The sequence below is a fragment of the Marmota marmota genome, unplaced genomic scaffold (genome assembly GCF_001458135.2).
Source record: "Marmota marmota marmota unplaced genomic scaffold, marMar, whole genome shotgun sequence".
NCBI lineage: Eukaryota > Metazoa > Chordata > Mammalia > Rodentia > Sciuridae > Marmota > Marmota marmota.
The window spans coordinates 1,548,939-1,562,005 of record NW_026000016.1 but is presented as its reverse complement, the minus strand read 5'-3'; the positions used below and the strand labels follow the sequence as shown (position 1 = coordinate 1,562,005).

The 13,067-nt window shown below is 41.1% G+C and overlaps 1 protein-coding gene across 1 annotated transcript in view; it reads left to right on the top strand.

Annotated features, from left to right (window-relative positions):
- Positions 1-4,325: 4,325 nt before the first annotated feature.
- Positions 4,326-13,067, top strand: part of Mrc1 (mannose receptor C-type 1) — an 86,781-nt gene continuing 78,039 nt past the window's right edge. The window contains exon 1 of the mRNA XM_015483400.2: positions 4,326-4,548. Coding sequence (XP_015338886.1) covers positions 4,488-4,548 — 61 coding nt within the window. The 5' untranslated portion in view covers positions 4,326-4,487. The remainder of the gene's footprint in view (positions 4,549-13,067) is intronic.

The window sequence follows — 13,067 nt, the reverse complement described above, 5'->3', positions numbered from 1 at the left end:
GATGCAGGATGCGAGGCAAGGCACTGCACTTGAGTGATCCCTCAACGGACCTCAAGGAAAGCATGTCCTATTGCATGCGGGTTTGATGTCCACGCCCCGCCCTACGAAAAAAGGCGTCGGCTGATATGGGATCAGGTCTGGGGAAGGCGCCTCCTTGGGACTGAACCATACATTGCAGCCACTACTGCACAGTGGGATAGGACCTCTACTTTCGCCTGCATTGTTTTATAAAATAGAAGGGGGAACTGTGGCGAGCCGTTCTAATTAGACTGTGGCCGCCATTAGAAGATGGCGCCGGCTTCCACTGTGGCCTGTGATAAACAGCTCCTAATATGGAGAATTGGCACGCAATCCCTTACCACCCTATGAGAAAGGTCCACGTGGCAGCTTAAGATTGGTGTGCTGGAGGCTTTATTGGGCTGTGCTTGGGCGCTCGGGGGGGTCACTAGAAGATGATACATGAATCAAGGCCTGAATAAACTGCTGAAAGAAGATTCCTGAGTTGCGTCTTCCTTGCGGGCAAGGGGTCGTGACAAGATAATACAAAGTAAAGCATTGGTTATAGAACTGTAAAATTTATGGATTCCTTCAAGTAATCTGGACACAAATGTTGTAGAGTACAGAAACCTAAACGTTCTCTCTGAAGATGATTGAGATTAAAATCAAATTTTAGATAAATAATCCAACATGAAGAAATATGATTAGTATAATTGTTCTCTACTAAACTGTGAATTTATTGTTGGTATTTTGCTTTATTTGGATAAGAATTGAAATATATGGAAGAAGAAGAAGAAGAAAAAAGGCAGACCTGGAATTCCAACTACTCAGAAAGTTGAGGCAGAAGGATCACAAGTTCAAGTTCTGCCTGGTCAACTTGCTGAGACCCTTTCAAAATAAAAGTTTATAAGAGATATAGCTCAGTGGTTGCCTAGCAGGCATGAGTTCCTGGGTTTGAGCTCCAGTACTGGGGAAAAAAAGTGTCTACCTTCTAAATTTAAAGATTCATACTCAAGTACATTATTATATCTTCTTTTTTCTTTTGCTTGAGTAGAAATTACCTTGATACCATTTAAGCAAATTTGCCCATAAAAGATAAGCTTACTTATCTTTGCCTGGATCACCAGTTTCATCTATGGGAAATAATATACTTTTATTACCCTTCTCTTTATTATGCTTATTATGCTTAAAAGATATTGAGGTTTTTTATTTTTTTATTTTTATTTTTTTACAAATTGGAGGTTGAGACAACCTTCCCTGCATTGAGGAAGTCTATTGGCACTATTTTCAAAAGATGTGCTCTTTTATATGCAAGGAGGGATCAATCCAGGAGGGAAAATTCAAAGCTGTGTTACTTTTCAAATTTCTGTGGTCACCCCAGTCTTCAGCAGCCAACCCCCTGACCAATCAGCAGCCATCACATCGAGGCAAAACTTTCCATTTGAATCACTGAAGGTTCATATGAAGGTCAGCTTTTTTTTTTTTTTATAGCCATGAAACTTTTTATTTTTTCCTTTTGTTTTTTGCACTACTGGGTACTGAACCCAGGGCCACAGGAATGCTAGGAAAGTACTTCATCACTGAACAATATCCCAGTCCTTCTTTTAAAATTTTATGACAGAGTTGCTGAAACTGGACTTGCAGTTGTGATCCTCCTGTCTCAGCCTCCCACATAGCTGGAATTATAGGCATGCACCACCATGCCTGTCTTGCAGTAAAACTTTTAAAAATTAAGGTATGTACATATTATAGACAGAAAGTTATTACACATGTAATACAGTAGATTGTCAATATAACTTCTATGGGCACTAGGGAATGAAACATTTTGTGGGACTTGGCTTTCTTATGATATTCACTCTTGCTGTGGTCTGGAACTGAGCCTCATATCTCCAATGTAAGCCTGTGACAGGTTACCACGGAATTTGTTGAGCTAATTTTCTTGGTACTATTTCAGAACAAAGCAGAACCTAAGTTCATCATCTATGGAACTGAATGGGTATGAGGTGACTGACATTTGAGAAAGAGAAAGTTTGAGAGGAAATGAAATAGTTTAGCAATCGTCTTTCCAAAAAGAAATGAGAATTTCCTTTTATTTTGGCTTGAAGAAATGCCTAGGTAAAAATATCACCATTCACAGCTAACCAAAAACCAGAACCAAAACTTAGTTGAAGGGTATGAGGAGGAGGGCAAAGGTTGGATTTTTAAAAATTGAAGTAAAACATATAGCATAAAATTTACCATTGTAAACTTTTTGTTTTCTTTCTTTTTTTTTTTTTTTTTTTTTTGGTACCAGGTGTTGAACCCAGGGGCACTTAACCACAGAGCCACATCCTCAGGCCTTTTTGATATTTTATTAGAGACAGGGTCTCACTGAGCTGCTTAGGGCCTTGCTAAGTTGCTGAGGCTGGCTTTGAACTCAAGATCCTCTTACCTCAGCTCCTCCTAGCCACTGTGATTACAGGCATGTGCTACTGCATCGACCTTAATTTCCTTTTCTAATTTTTCAATACACAGCTGCTTGAGGAATGAGGAATGAGGGATGGAGGATGGTAGCAGCAAGTGAAAAGTTAAAGTTCACTGAAATTCACCAGCCTCTTTATTACTTTCTCCCTTGGATGCTCTAAATTTTTGAGATAAGGCTATAGAATTACAAGGTCCTTCAGACAGTTCCTGACAGTCCTATGGTTATTTAGGTAGAGGGATTGATTCCTGAACTTCCTACTCTATCATCATCTGAAATATGATTCCTTTAAGAGTTGATTTATTTTTTTGCCTTGGTCTGATCATCTCTTGAAGCATGGCAAAACTTGGTTTCAATAAGGTCAAGGTCATGGGCAAATATTTTTGTGTGACAGTTGGCTTTATTTTGCTTACTGATTGTGATTTTTAATTATACAAATGACACACTTGTTTAATTTTTAAAGACAGAAGGTAAGTGTAGATATGATTTACTTAAATTATCTTTCCTTCTGAAATCAACACGAATCTAAGTTAGGAAAAAATATTTGAAGGGTATATGAGTTATTTATGTTTAAAAGTCACAAATGATTCATTTAAAATATTTTAAATCCAAATCAGTGAAACAGTGTTTGAGAATGAAACATTGTTGTTTCATCTGTTCTATTTTGCAGGCTTTTTTTTTTTTTTTTTTTGATCAGTCAAGTCATACATTGTCACCATCTTTTCCTGTCAGAATAATCTTAAATTTAGCATGCTAAAAACAAACAAACAAACAAACAAAAAACAAAGAAAGCACTGTATCACAATTTTTATTAGGAAGTAAAGCTTATAATTTTATCACAAAGACAGTGAATCTTGGAGATAAACCATTTAAAAATTCAAAAAATACGTTGTTTTCTGTAGCTTTCTTTTGAATTACTAACACACACACTTCAGTTACCAGTGGGCTATCTTGTCATTACTATGTTTCAAAATGTTCTTAATTCTTGTTTTACTCCTGAAAAATAACAAAATAGGTGTTTGGAGAGGGGGTTAATATTGTGCTGAATGAAAGATCTTTTGACCTTTGTACTTTAAGAAGAATTCCATTTGTTAAGAAACCAATACACATCTTCAGACCAAAAGACCAGATTTTCTTCCAGCAAGAGGACCCTTCTGAACAAGAAGAGGGCCATGATGTCTGAAACTGGGCAGCAAGGCTGTATGGTAAACCCTTTGCCACTATTTTCTCTGGCTTTCTAGAAAAAGACTTCTAGAATTTTCTCCCTCTGGGCCTCCCTGGGGTCCCATCTTAGATTGAGCTTCTTTTTCACCTTTCTCCTGATTAGAGGAGGAAAACTCTACCTGAACTGTGTCTTTTGAAGCTTTCCAAGAAGAAGAAATGAGGAGGAGCAGGAGGAAGAGGGAGGAGAAGGAGGAGGGGAAGGAAAGAAAAGAGAGAGAGAAACTCTAAGCACGGGATATAGAGAATAAGGGGGGTCAGTGTCAACCCTTAGGTGCCAGTTTCCACCATGAAACCGTCCCCTTCAGAGCCTGCTATGTCTGTCTCCGGGGTGGAGGCTTGTGCCCAAGGCCCAGGTGATGGCCCGCAGCGTGGCCCGGCCAGCTCTGCCGCAGGAGGCCGAGGTCGGGGAGGTTTCACTTCTCCCCTCCGGCAGGCCAGGCCTGGCTGCTCACTTCTCACTCTGGCCTCCCTCCTCCCCCATGGTCACCCTTCTCCTACACGTGCGCCTTTGTCCGCTTCCCCCTGTGCCTGCTCTTCTCAGAAGTTAGCTTACGAAGCAAAGTTGTAACTTTGAATTCCTGTTTTTCTAGCCACCCTCATGTGACAGGATATCTCCTTATTGGAGGTTTTTCCTAAATTCAGGAGCCCTTTAAAAGGGACGGCTTCCTCTGTCCTCCTTTTCGGCTGAGCATCTCTAAGAACCTGGACCAAGCAGGGGCCCTGGCTGTTTTATTTCTTTTCTTTCTTCTTCTTCTTTTTTCACGTCCTCTTCTCCATCAGTGGATGAAAGGATCAACTCTGGGCCATGAGTCTGTCCCTATTCCTGGTTTTTGTCTCTGTCATTCCCGTTGCTGTGCAGCTATTGGGTAAGTCTGCGCTGCGGTGGGGAACTTCCAATGTAGGGTTCTGTGAAACAGCCTCCATCTGGGGTTAAATGAACACCTGAGTCCTGTCAATACCCGTGAGAGGAGGCACCCACAGCCCCAGGCAGCACCAGGTTCTGCTGCAACTTATGGCCCCAGCCGGCCGCTGGTAGCTGGAGGAAGGGGCTGCTTGGCGGGTGCTGTCTGGCCCGCAGCCCCCCACCCCCATCTAGCAGGTCCCTCTCTTTTGCAGGCATTCCTCTCTGTTTTATCCGTGCAAGGATTTCCTGTTCTGGGTTTGCTCCTTCTCTTTTTCCATGTACACTCTTGACATCTCACTCCCAACAAATATCTTGGAAGTGTCTCTGGCTGAGAGGAAGAGGCAAAGGCTTCCCCTATCCCAGGCCTTAGGAGAGGACGAGGGAGCACCCCAAAGTAGATTCCATGTCACTTGTACTCATTTTTTTTTCCTGTGAACCATTTGAATCATTCGTAGTTTTGATTGCCTTGAAGCGGGTTCTTGTCTGTATTCTACTTGTTCTAAGTGTCTCATAAGTGGATTTATTGGGATTTTTACTTATTACTCTTTGTCTGAAGATGAATGACTACATCAGGGATGGATTCAGAGCTTATCAGATTCCCAAAGACATTGTTAAGTCTTTCTACTCAGCCTGTTTAAGAAAATTCTCAGCCTGGGAGAATTTTCATTCCTTTCTGTTTTGAGATGATATACAAGGGATTTCAATTTTGATTTTTTTTTTTGGTTCCTTATTCGCCTTTGTTCCTGTCAATCAACTAACACTGAGTGCAGTTTGTGTAGGTATCCTCTCCCTACCTGCTGGGACTGTGGGCAAGAAGCTCCCCAGGGAGAGAGCATCTGATAAAAGAAAATGCTAAATTCTAAAAAGCCTTAAGTGCAGGGATTATCAAAACACAAGCAAAGACAATATGCTTTGTGCCCTGCCTCTGCCACTTGCTAGCTGTGTGACCTTGGACAAGTGATTTATGACTTGTACTTTAGTTTGGACAATGATATTTCCTGCCCCATGAGTTGTGGTGATTCAATGAGTTAAAATATGTTTGTTTAGAAAGGAGTACAGCCCATAGTAAATGCTTCATGAGCGTCTGCTATTAAAAGCAGCAACACCCCCTCCCCCACAATAGTAATCAATTGTCCAATAAGTCCAAAGCAGTATATTAAGCATTTAAAGGAAAAGTTTCTCAAGAAAAAAAAATTGCTGAAAAGAAATTCCTGGAGCTGAAGGAGCCAGGGCGACAAAACATTTCTCTCAATTAATCCTGGGTGCTGGAGAAGGGGCTGCTTAACCCAGCCATGAAAAGACTGCAGTGTAGGTGAGGACTTATCCCGTCTCTCCATCTCTTCCAAGATATCTGTCTTGGGCAAGAGGATTAAAATAGTCTTCAAGGTTAAAGGTAAAAACTCAAATAGTAAAAATCTTCTAAGGATTGTGCTCTCTCAAGCAGAGGAATTTGCTGAAGAATAGCATGTTCCTTGTCACTGAAGGTCTTTGGACAGATGCTGGATGAACAATTCACAGGCAGTTTATGAGATCTGGTCTCTGTAAGCTGACACAGTTCAATAGAAACACAGTTCAATAGAAACATAATTTATTTCACGATGAAGCCACATTCCTAAAAAGAATAAGTGAAATTATTTTATGAATATATTCTATTTAAACCCAATATATCTAAAATATTATCACCTCAATTTAGCTAACACAAAAATCATGGGGATCATTGCACATCCATTTTCAAAATTAACTCTTTAAAATCTGACGTTTATCATCCACTACTTGCCGTATGTCTTGACTGGCACTATTGTCATTCAGAGTGTATGACAGTCACATGGAGCTGCTGCCGTGCATCTTGGGCAGCACAGATACAACCCCTAGTTTTCTTTGAAATGATTCAATGCTTTTGGAGCAAGCGGTGTTTCTCAATTTTCATAGGAATGCTTCTCTTCTTGAGACAGCAGGATGACTTCCTCTGAGTAATATCTTCCTCTTTGCGGGCACAGATATTGGGAGACAGAGGGAGGTACTGAAATCTGTTTACTTAGAGAATTAAAACCTAATAAGCAATAAAAGGGGAGGTACAGAAGCCCTTCCAGATTTTTGTTGTTGTTATTTTACTCAACAGCCTGTGATCCTTATTTTACCTTCCCTTGCTCCAAGTAGCACACGACCACAGGATTCTGATAAAAGCAGAGCACCTGCTTAGCTGGCAGCAGACTGAAGGATATGTGACTTCTCAGGACCTCTTTCCCTGGCTTCCTACCCATGGGAGGGTCTCCCTATTTCTGGTTGGTTTATTTCCTTTCAACCTCCAAGTCAGCTTTCTACTCCATTAGCCCCGTAAGGTCACAGTGGGCTGATGCCAATGGACAGGCCGGTTGTACCCTGAGGAGCCCAGGGAGGTGAGCAGAGGGTGCCCTGGTTACTCTTCTTGCCCTGTTATCTCCCAGACTTCATTGCCACTGTAGGCCTCAGTGGGTTATAACCCTAGGAGAGAAGCTCTGAGAGTTGCTCAGACACCGAGGTTGGACCACAGCAGTGTTGAACTTGGAAATGGGAGGGTTTGGCTCCTGGAAGTGCTGTGCTGGTATACTTAACAACTGGTTTTCAGAAGAAAGAAAGCCTCAATTTGACTTGGGGTATTTACTGATTTTCATGGTGTATGCATTCTCATGATGGTTGATGTCAAATTACAACATGGTGACATATAAGGAAGAGTTGGGGAGAAATGACAGCCAGCTTTTGGGGATGGTGTTACAGGGCAACACGGAACCTTTCCAGGCTCTGAGGATGCAGCTGAAACAGGGAACCAAGTGGTATGAAGAAGCTTAGAACCAGGGTTAATCATGAAAATGAAAGGGAGTCTTGGTGTGAGAGAGAAACCATGGCATTATGTCACTAAAGCAAGAAGCAACTTGGGAATGATGTTTTGAATCATCATTTTACAGACGAGGCAGCAGGTTTAGCAAGGCAAATGTCCAGAAGGTCACCATTTGGCAGGTAGAGGCAAACCTAGGACCTTACCCTCAGCTCCCTTTAGACTTGCTGTAATGTAAGACCAAACGAATGCAGATCAAATTACCCCTGTGGTACAGGCAGGGAGCTCGCAGTGGGTAGGAGTCGATCCAATTGTGATTTTGACATTGATACCTTGCTAATTTGTGTAATCCTCATATGCTTCCTACTTCAGATTCCTCATCTAAATGCTAAGGGAGATGATTACTGTCATAGCACCAATTCTCACAACCACTCTTGGGAACCTGGGTTTCAGCATAGACATGTCTTGCAATATTAATCTTTAAGTGTATTTTATTTTTCATTATTCTCAATTAAGTAGAAGAAAAATACCTCCTCCTCACCCCGACTTGCACACCTTTTTCAGGGCTAGTATTCGGAAGTCTGTGCTGATATCCAGACCTGGGACAGCTAGCTAGATCTGATTTTGGATGGTTAAGTGTAATTTTGGGTTTAATGTAACCGTAGAATTAACTTAGGCCCCAGGGGCCCCTAAAAATCACATAAAGCAGATGGGAAGGTGGGAAGGTGCCACACTCTACCTTTTACTAGATGACAAAACAGAGGCTCAGAAGAGTAAATGGGTTGCTGAGGTCTACATGCCGGGAAGGACAAGAGAAACTCTTGATCTTGCTTTTTTGACTCAGGCTAAGAGGTAGAAGTAATTTATCAGCGGGATTGTGTTACTTAGAGAAAATACAAATGTGGCTCAAAACAATAGCACCTTAAAAGAAAGACTTAGATCTCTGTGTTTGTTTCAGTTATTTTTTAGCTTTTTATTTAAAAAAGGGGATAGGGAGGGAATTAATACTTATCAAGTGCTTACTGTGTACATCAGGAGCTTTACCCACTTTCTCTCATAGAAGTTCACTCATCTAGAAGACACTCTCAGAAGACCTTATTATGCCCATTTCACCGATTAGGAAATTGAGTCTAGAATGGTGAGTTTAACTAAGGCAGCACAGCTAAGAAAAGGTGGGACCAGAATTTGATTCCAAGTCTGCCGACTCTAAAGCTGGAAACCGGAGGTCTCTGTTGCCTGCATTCTTCTCTTTCTCTTTCTGGGCTGCTGCATGAGCCCATTTGTTGTCTCAAATTTCATCTTGTTCAGAACCCATTTCACACTGTGTTCAAGACTGATTTCCCCAAAGTTAATGATAGTAATAATAAACAACACAGATGGAGCAATTTCTGTGTCAGGATCTGTCCTAGGCACTTTGTTTAGATTATCTCATTTAATCCTTTCAGCAATGAATAGGACCTGTTATCACCCCTGTATTGTACATATAGGAAAATGAAAGCACAGAGTTGTACTAAAACTTGACCAAGGTCTCACAGCCTGTGAGCAGAGGGATCTGGTTATCTGGTAAACAAACACCGAAGCTCCGATGGATTGTGTCCAGGTAGACAGGATACAGAACATTAGTTCATTAGCATGGCTGTGTGTGGAAGAAGATAGAGAAGAATAGAGTCAACTTCCTAACCTGCAAGGTTTGTCTGTCCTCAAGCTGGGGGTGAGGCTGGATTCTGAAGTTGATACAGGAGGAGAGGAGAGGAGAATGAGCAGGAGGGAGGAGGCGAGGTCAGCAGTGGGAGAGAGGCCTCTTCCAGTGAGATAGATGGAGTGCATGACCCAGGGAAATCCATATTTGGGGGGAAGTGGGAGTGACCTTGGAAAAGTCTCATCACCTCTATTTCCTCCCTGAGATCAGAATCTAGTTCATATTTGATCCTCCCCAAATGGCTAAAGGCAGTGACATGAATGAGTAGGTTCTGTGAATATCTGTGCATGAATGAATGAAAGATCAAGGTGAAAATCTGAGTCAATCTGCAGGTTTGATGTTGCTAACCCTGATACCATGACTATTCCACTTCTCCCCTTCCCCCAGCACCTGGCAAAGCCCTTCATATGGTGTATGAATTGCACTTTTCACTCAAATTGTTTTTTTGGGGGGAGTCATTGTAGATTTTACATTTGTTTAGTGAGGCTAATGGACAATGTAGATTCTTCTAGAAGATGACATCTGACAGCTGAACTGTGAGTTGAAGTCAATTAGTTTTGTAGGGAGGAGGCCCCAGGAAGCATTGTCAGGGAATGGGGAAGTGAGACAGGGAGGGAAAGTGTGTTGACAAGCCAGTGACCACTGTAGACCAGAGGAGCTCAGATGTGCTGGGGCGCTCTGGGTGACAGTGTGCAATATGTGCCTCTGTGTCATCCCATACGAGGTGCAGGGCATGGGGAGAGTTCATCAATTCCCATGAGCCACCAGCAAAGGAGGCTCATAAGGGGCCTTCGTCCTCTGACCCCTCTAGTCTGGTGTGTGTGCAGGCCTAGGGGGAACTAATGGACAAAAGCAGTCCCAGGCCGAAAGATGTGGTGCTGGCATTTTGGGAGAGAGGCCACCATGACTGAAATAGCAAGGCCAAGGAGAAGGAAGGGGGTTCTGACAGTTCCTGCTCCAGAATTCTTGCTTATCTTTTTCTTCTTCAGTTTTTCTTTCTTCCAGAAGTGATTTTCTCATGTTTTAACATCAGCATTTTATTTGTTTACAGTGAAGAAAGTCTAAAAGTACATTAGAAACTATGTCAAATAGCAGTTATATTCCTAAATACTCACCTCTTATTTTGTTTTACTTGGTACCAGGGATTGAATTCAGGGGCACTTAGCCACTAAGCCACATCTTCATCCCTTTTTCATATTTTATTTAGAGACAGGGTTTCACTGAGTTGCTTAGTGTCTTGCTAAGTTGCTGAGGGTGGCTTTAAACTTGCGATCCTCCTGCCTCAGCCTCCCAAATTGCTGGGATTACAGGTGTGTGCCACCGCGCTCGGCTCTCGCCTTTTATATCCTAAGTTTCTTTACTGGTAGATTTAGAAATGTAATTACTTGCTTTATGTTAATGGATATAATTTTAAATTATGTTAAAACTTGCCTAATAGAAAGTTTGTCTCCAATAATATTGGATATTTTGATCTTCATTTACTTTTTAAAAATTTATATATGACAGAATGCATTACAATTCTTGTTACACATATAGAGCACATCTTTTCATATCTCTGGTTTTATACACAGTATATTCACACCAATTTGTGTCTTCATACCTGTACTTTGGATAATAATGATCATCACATTCCACCATCATTAATAATCCCATGCCCCTCCCTTACCCTCCTACCCCTCTGCCCTATCTAGAGTTCCTCTATTCCTCCCATGCTCCCGCTCCCTATCCCACTACGAATCAGCCTCCTTATATCAAAGAAAACATTTGGCATTTTTTTTGGGGGGGGGATTGGCTAACTTCACTTAACATTATCTTCTCTAACTCCATCCATGGACCTGCAAATGCCATGATTTTATTCTCTTTTATTGCTGAGTAATATTCCATTGTGTATATATGCCACATTTTTTTAATCCATTCATCTGTAGAAGGGCATCTAGGTTGGCTCCACAATCTTCAGTTACTTTTAACCTGAGCTAATTGATTGGAATTTATCACATTGTTCTGGATATAGTTTTGCTCTTCCTGTTTCTGTCCTGGGAATAATCACCTTGGAGTGTGTGCTTGGTGTGGGCAGGGAACTTGTCTTTGGTTTGTCCTTGAATTGTCATTAGCACAGTGCCTGGCACACAGTAGTTGTTTGACAAATACTTGTTGAAAAGTAAATATGAGACTGTAAAGTGTAGTTAAGGCAGAGGGATAATCTAATTCCATAAATTTTTAATGTGTAAATATTAAAAAAGGAAATTCATATATTAGGTCCCATAAATGAGATTGCTGAGAAATGAGTATAGCTATTCCACTGTCATTTGTTCCACTTTGCAGTATTTCTATTACAGAAGGATAATTAGGATGTTTATAACTGTTACATTGGTGTGGTGAGGAGTGACAAAAATGTGGCAAGTTGCTTTTGGGTCAAGGCCGGAAGTGTACTTTCAGAGGAAGAAGTATAGCATTTTACATCTGATACATTTCACAGAGACAATGATAAAAGTCAAACGACATGCTGATGATTTGGGGAGAATCATAATGCATGAAATGTATCACCACGGTGTGATAATTTTACATTTCCTTGTATTGTCTGACAAAGGCAATATCGAACTTGCACTGCTTCCTAATGTCAAAAGATAAGCAAAGGAAACGAGTAGATAAGTGTGCACTGAAATAGAAATCTTTCATTTCAAGTACTCTTTTCATAAGTACAAATGTTCGTAAATTGCTCTACGAGAAAAAAATAAACTTTCAGGTAAAACCCTCGTTTTAAATAGACCCACAATCATGTATGCATTATTAAATAAAATAATTCACTAGAGTTACTAGTCAAGGTGCTTCAGATTTAATAAATATTGTTCCATTCATTTAATAAATATTTGTTAAGAGACAATCTGTGCTTTCCAAAGAGAGACTCCAGTGCCCAAACAGAAAGATCAAGTTTTTCTTTCTCATGGCATTTACCTGGCAGGGGAGGGATACAGACAAAACAGGTAAATAAATGAAAGAAAGAGAATATATCATAAGATACTTATGGATATTATAGAGAAAATAGAAGAGAGGAGGGAAAACTAGCTAGTAAGGTAATCTGCAGGAACTTTAAAAAGCATCTCCAAAAAAGGAACTCAAAATATGAAGTTACTAAAGTGGAAATGAGCCTGGAGTGTTTGAGGAAGAGAAAGGCAGTGTGGTTGGAAGGTGTGAGTGAGAGTACGAGTGGTGAGAGGAGGTGAGGGCAGAGGGACCACAGGGCTGGAGCATGCCTTCTCTAGAAGGCTGTGATGTGGAAGTCAGATGGCTTCTTCCTGGGTGCATTGGTACCACTCTCAAGGGGTTTCTATTGTTGGAAAATGAACTTCAGTTAGGAGCAAAGTCTCCTCCCAGCCCCAAACCCTCTCCATAAAGGTGGAAGAGAAAGAAAACACTTTGATTATTGAGTAAGCATGCAGCCAAAGTGTGATGTGCAGTCACAGGCGATCCAATAAGGAGACTCAACAATTATGTCATTGGGATCTGCTTAACATTATGTTAAGCAAAATAAGCCAAACTCAGAAAGTCAAGGGTGGTGTTTTTTCTCCTACATGGAAGCTAGAGAGGAAAAAGGAAAAGAAACGTGGCAGGTGGCAGGAGGATGGAAATCTCTCGGAAATCAAAGGTAGATAGAGGAAGGAGACAAAGGGGAGGGAGGAGGGAAGGAAAAGGGAAATACTGGGGAATACCACTGGCCAAATCATATTGTATATTGTGCATATATGAATATATAACAGTTAATCTCACCATTATATATATATCTTTTATATGGTTCAGTGGATTCAACCATTTCATGGGGGTAGGTTTTGCAATATGGACTCAGGGACCAAGTCAGGCCCACATCCTTTAAGGAAACAGGGAGTTCAGGTGTTATCTTCCTTGATGATTCCATTCCAAAGAAATGGTAAGAGTGTAGCAAGACCATGGTAGCTTGGTGTAGGTTGGTGACCAT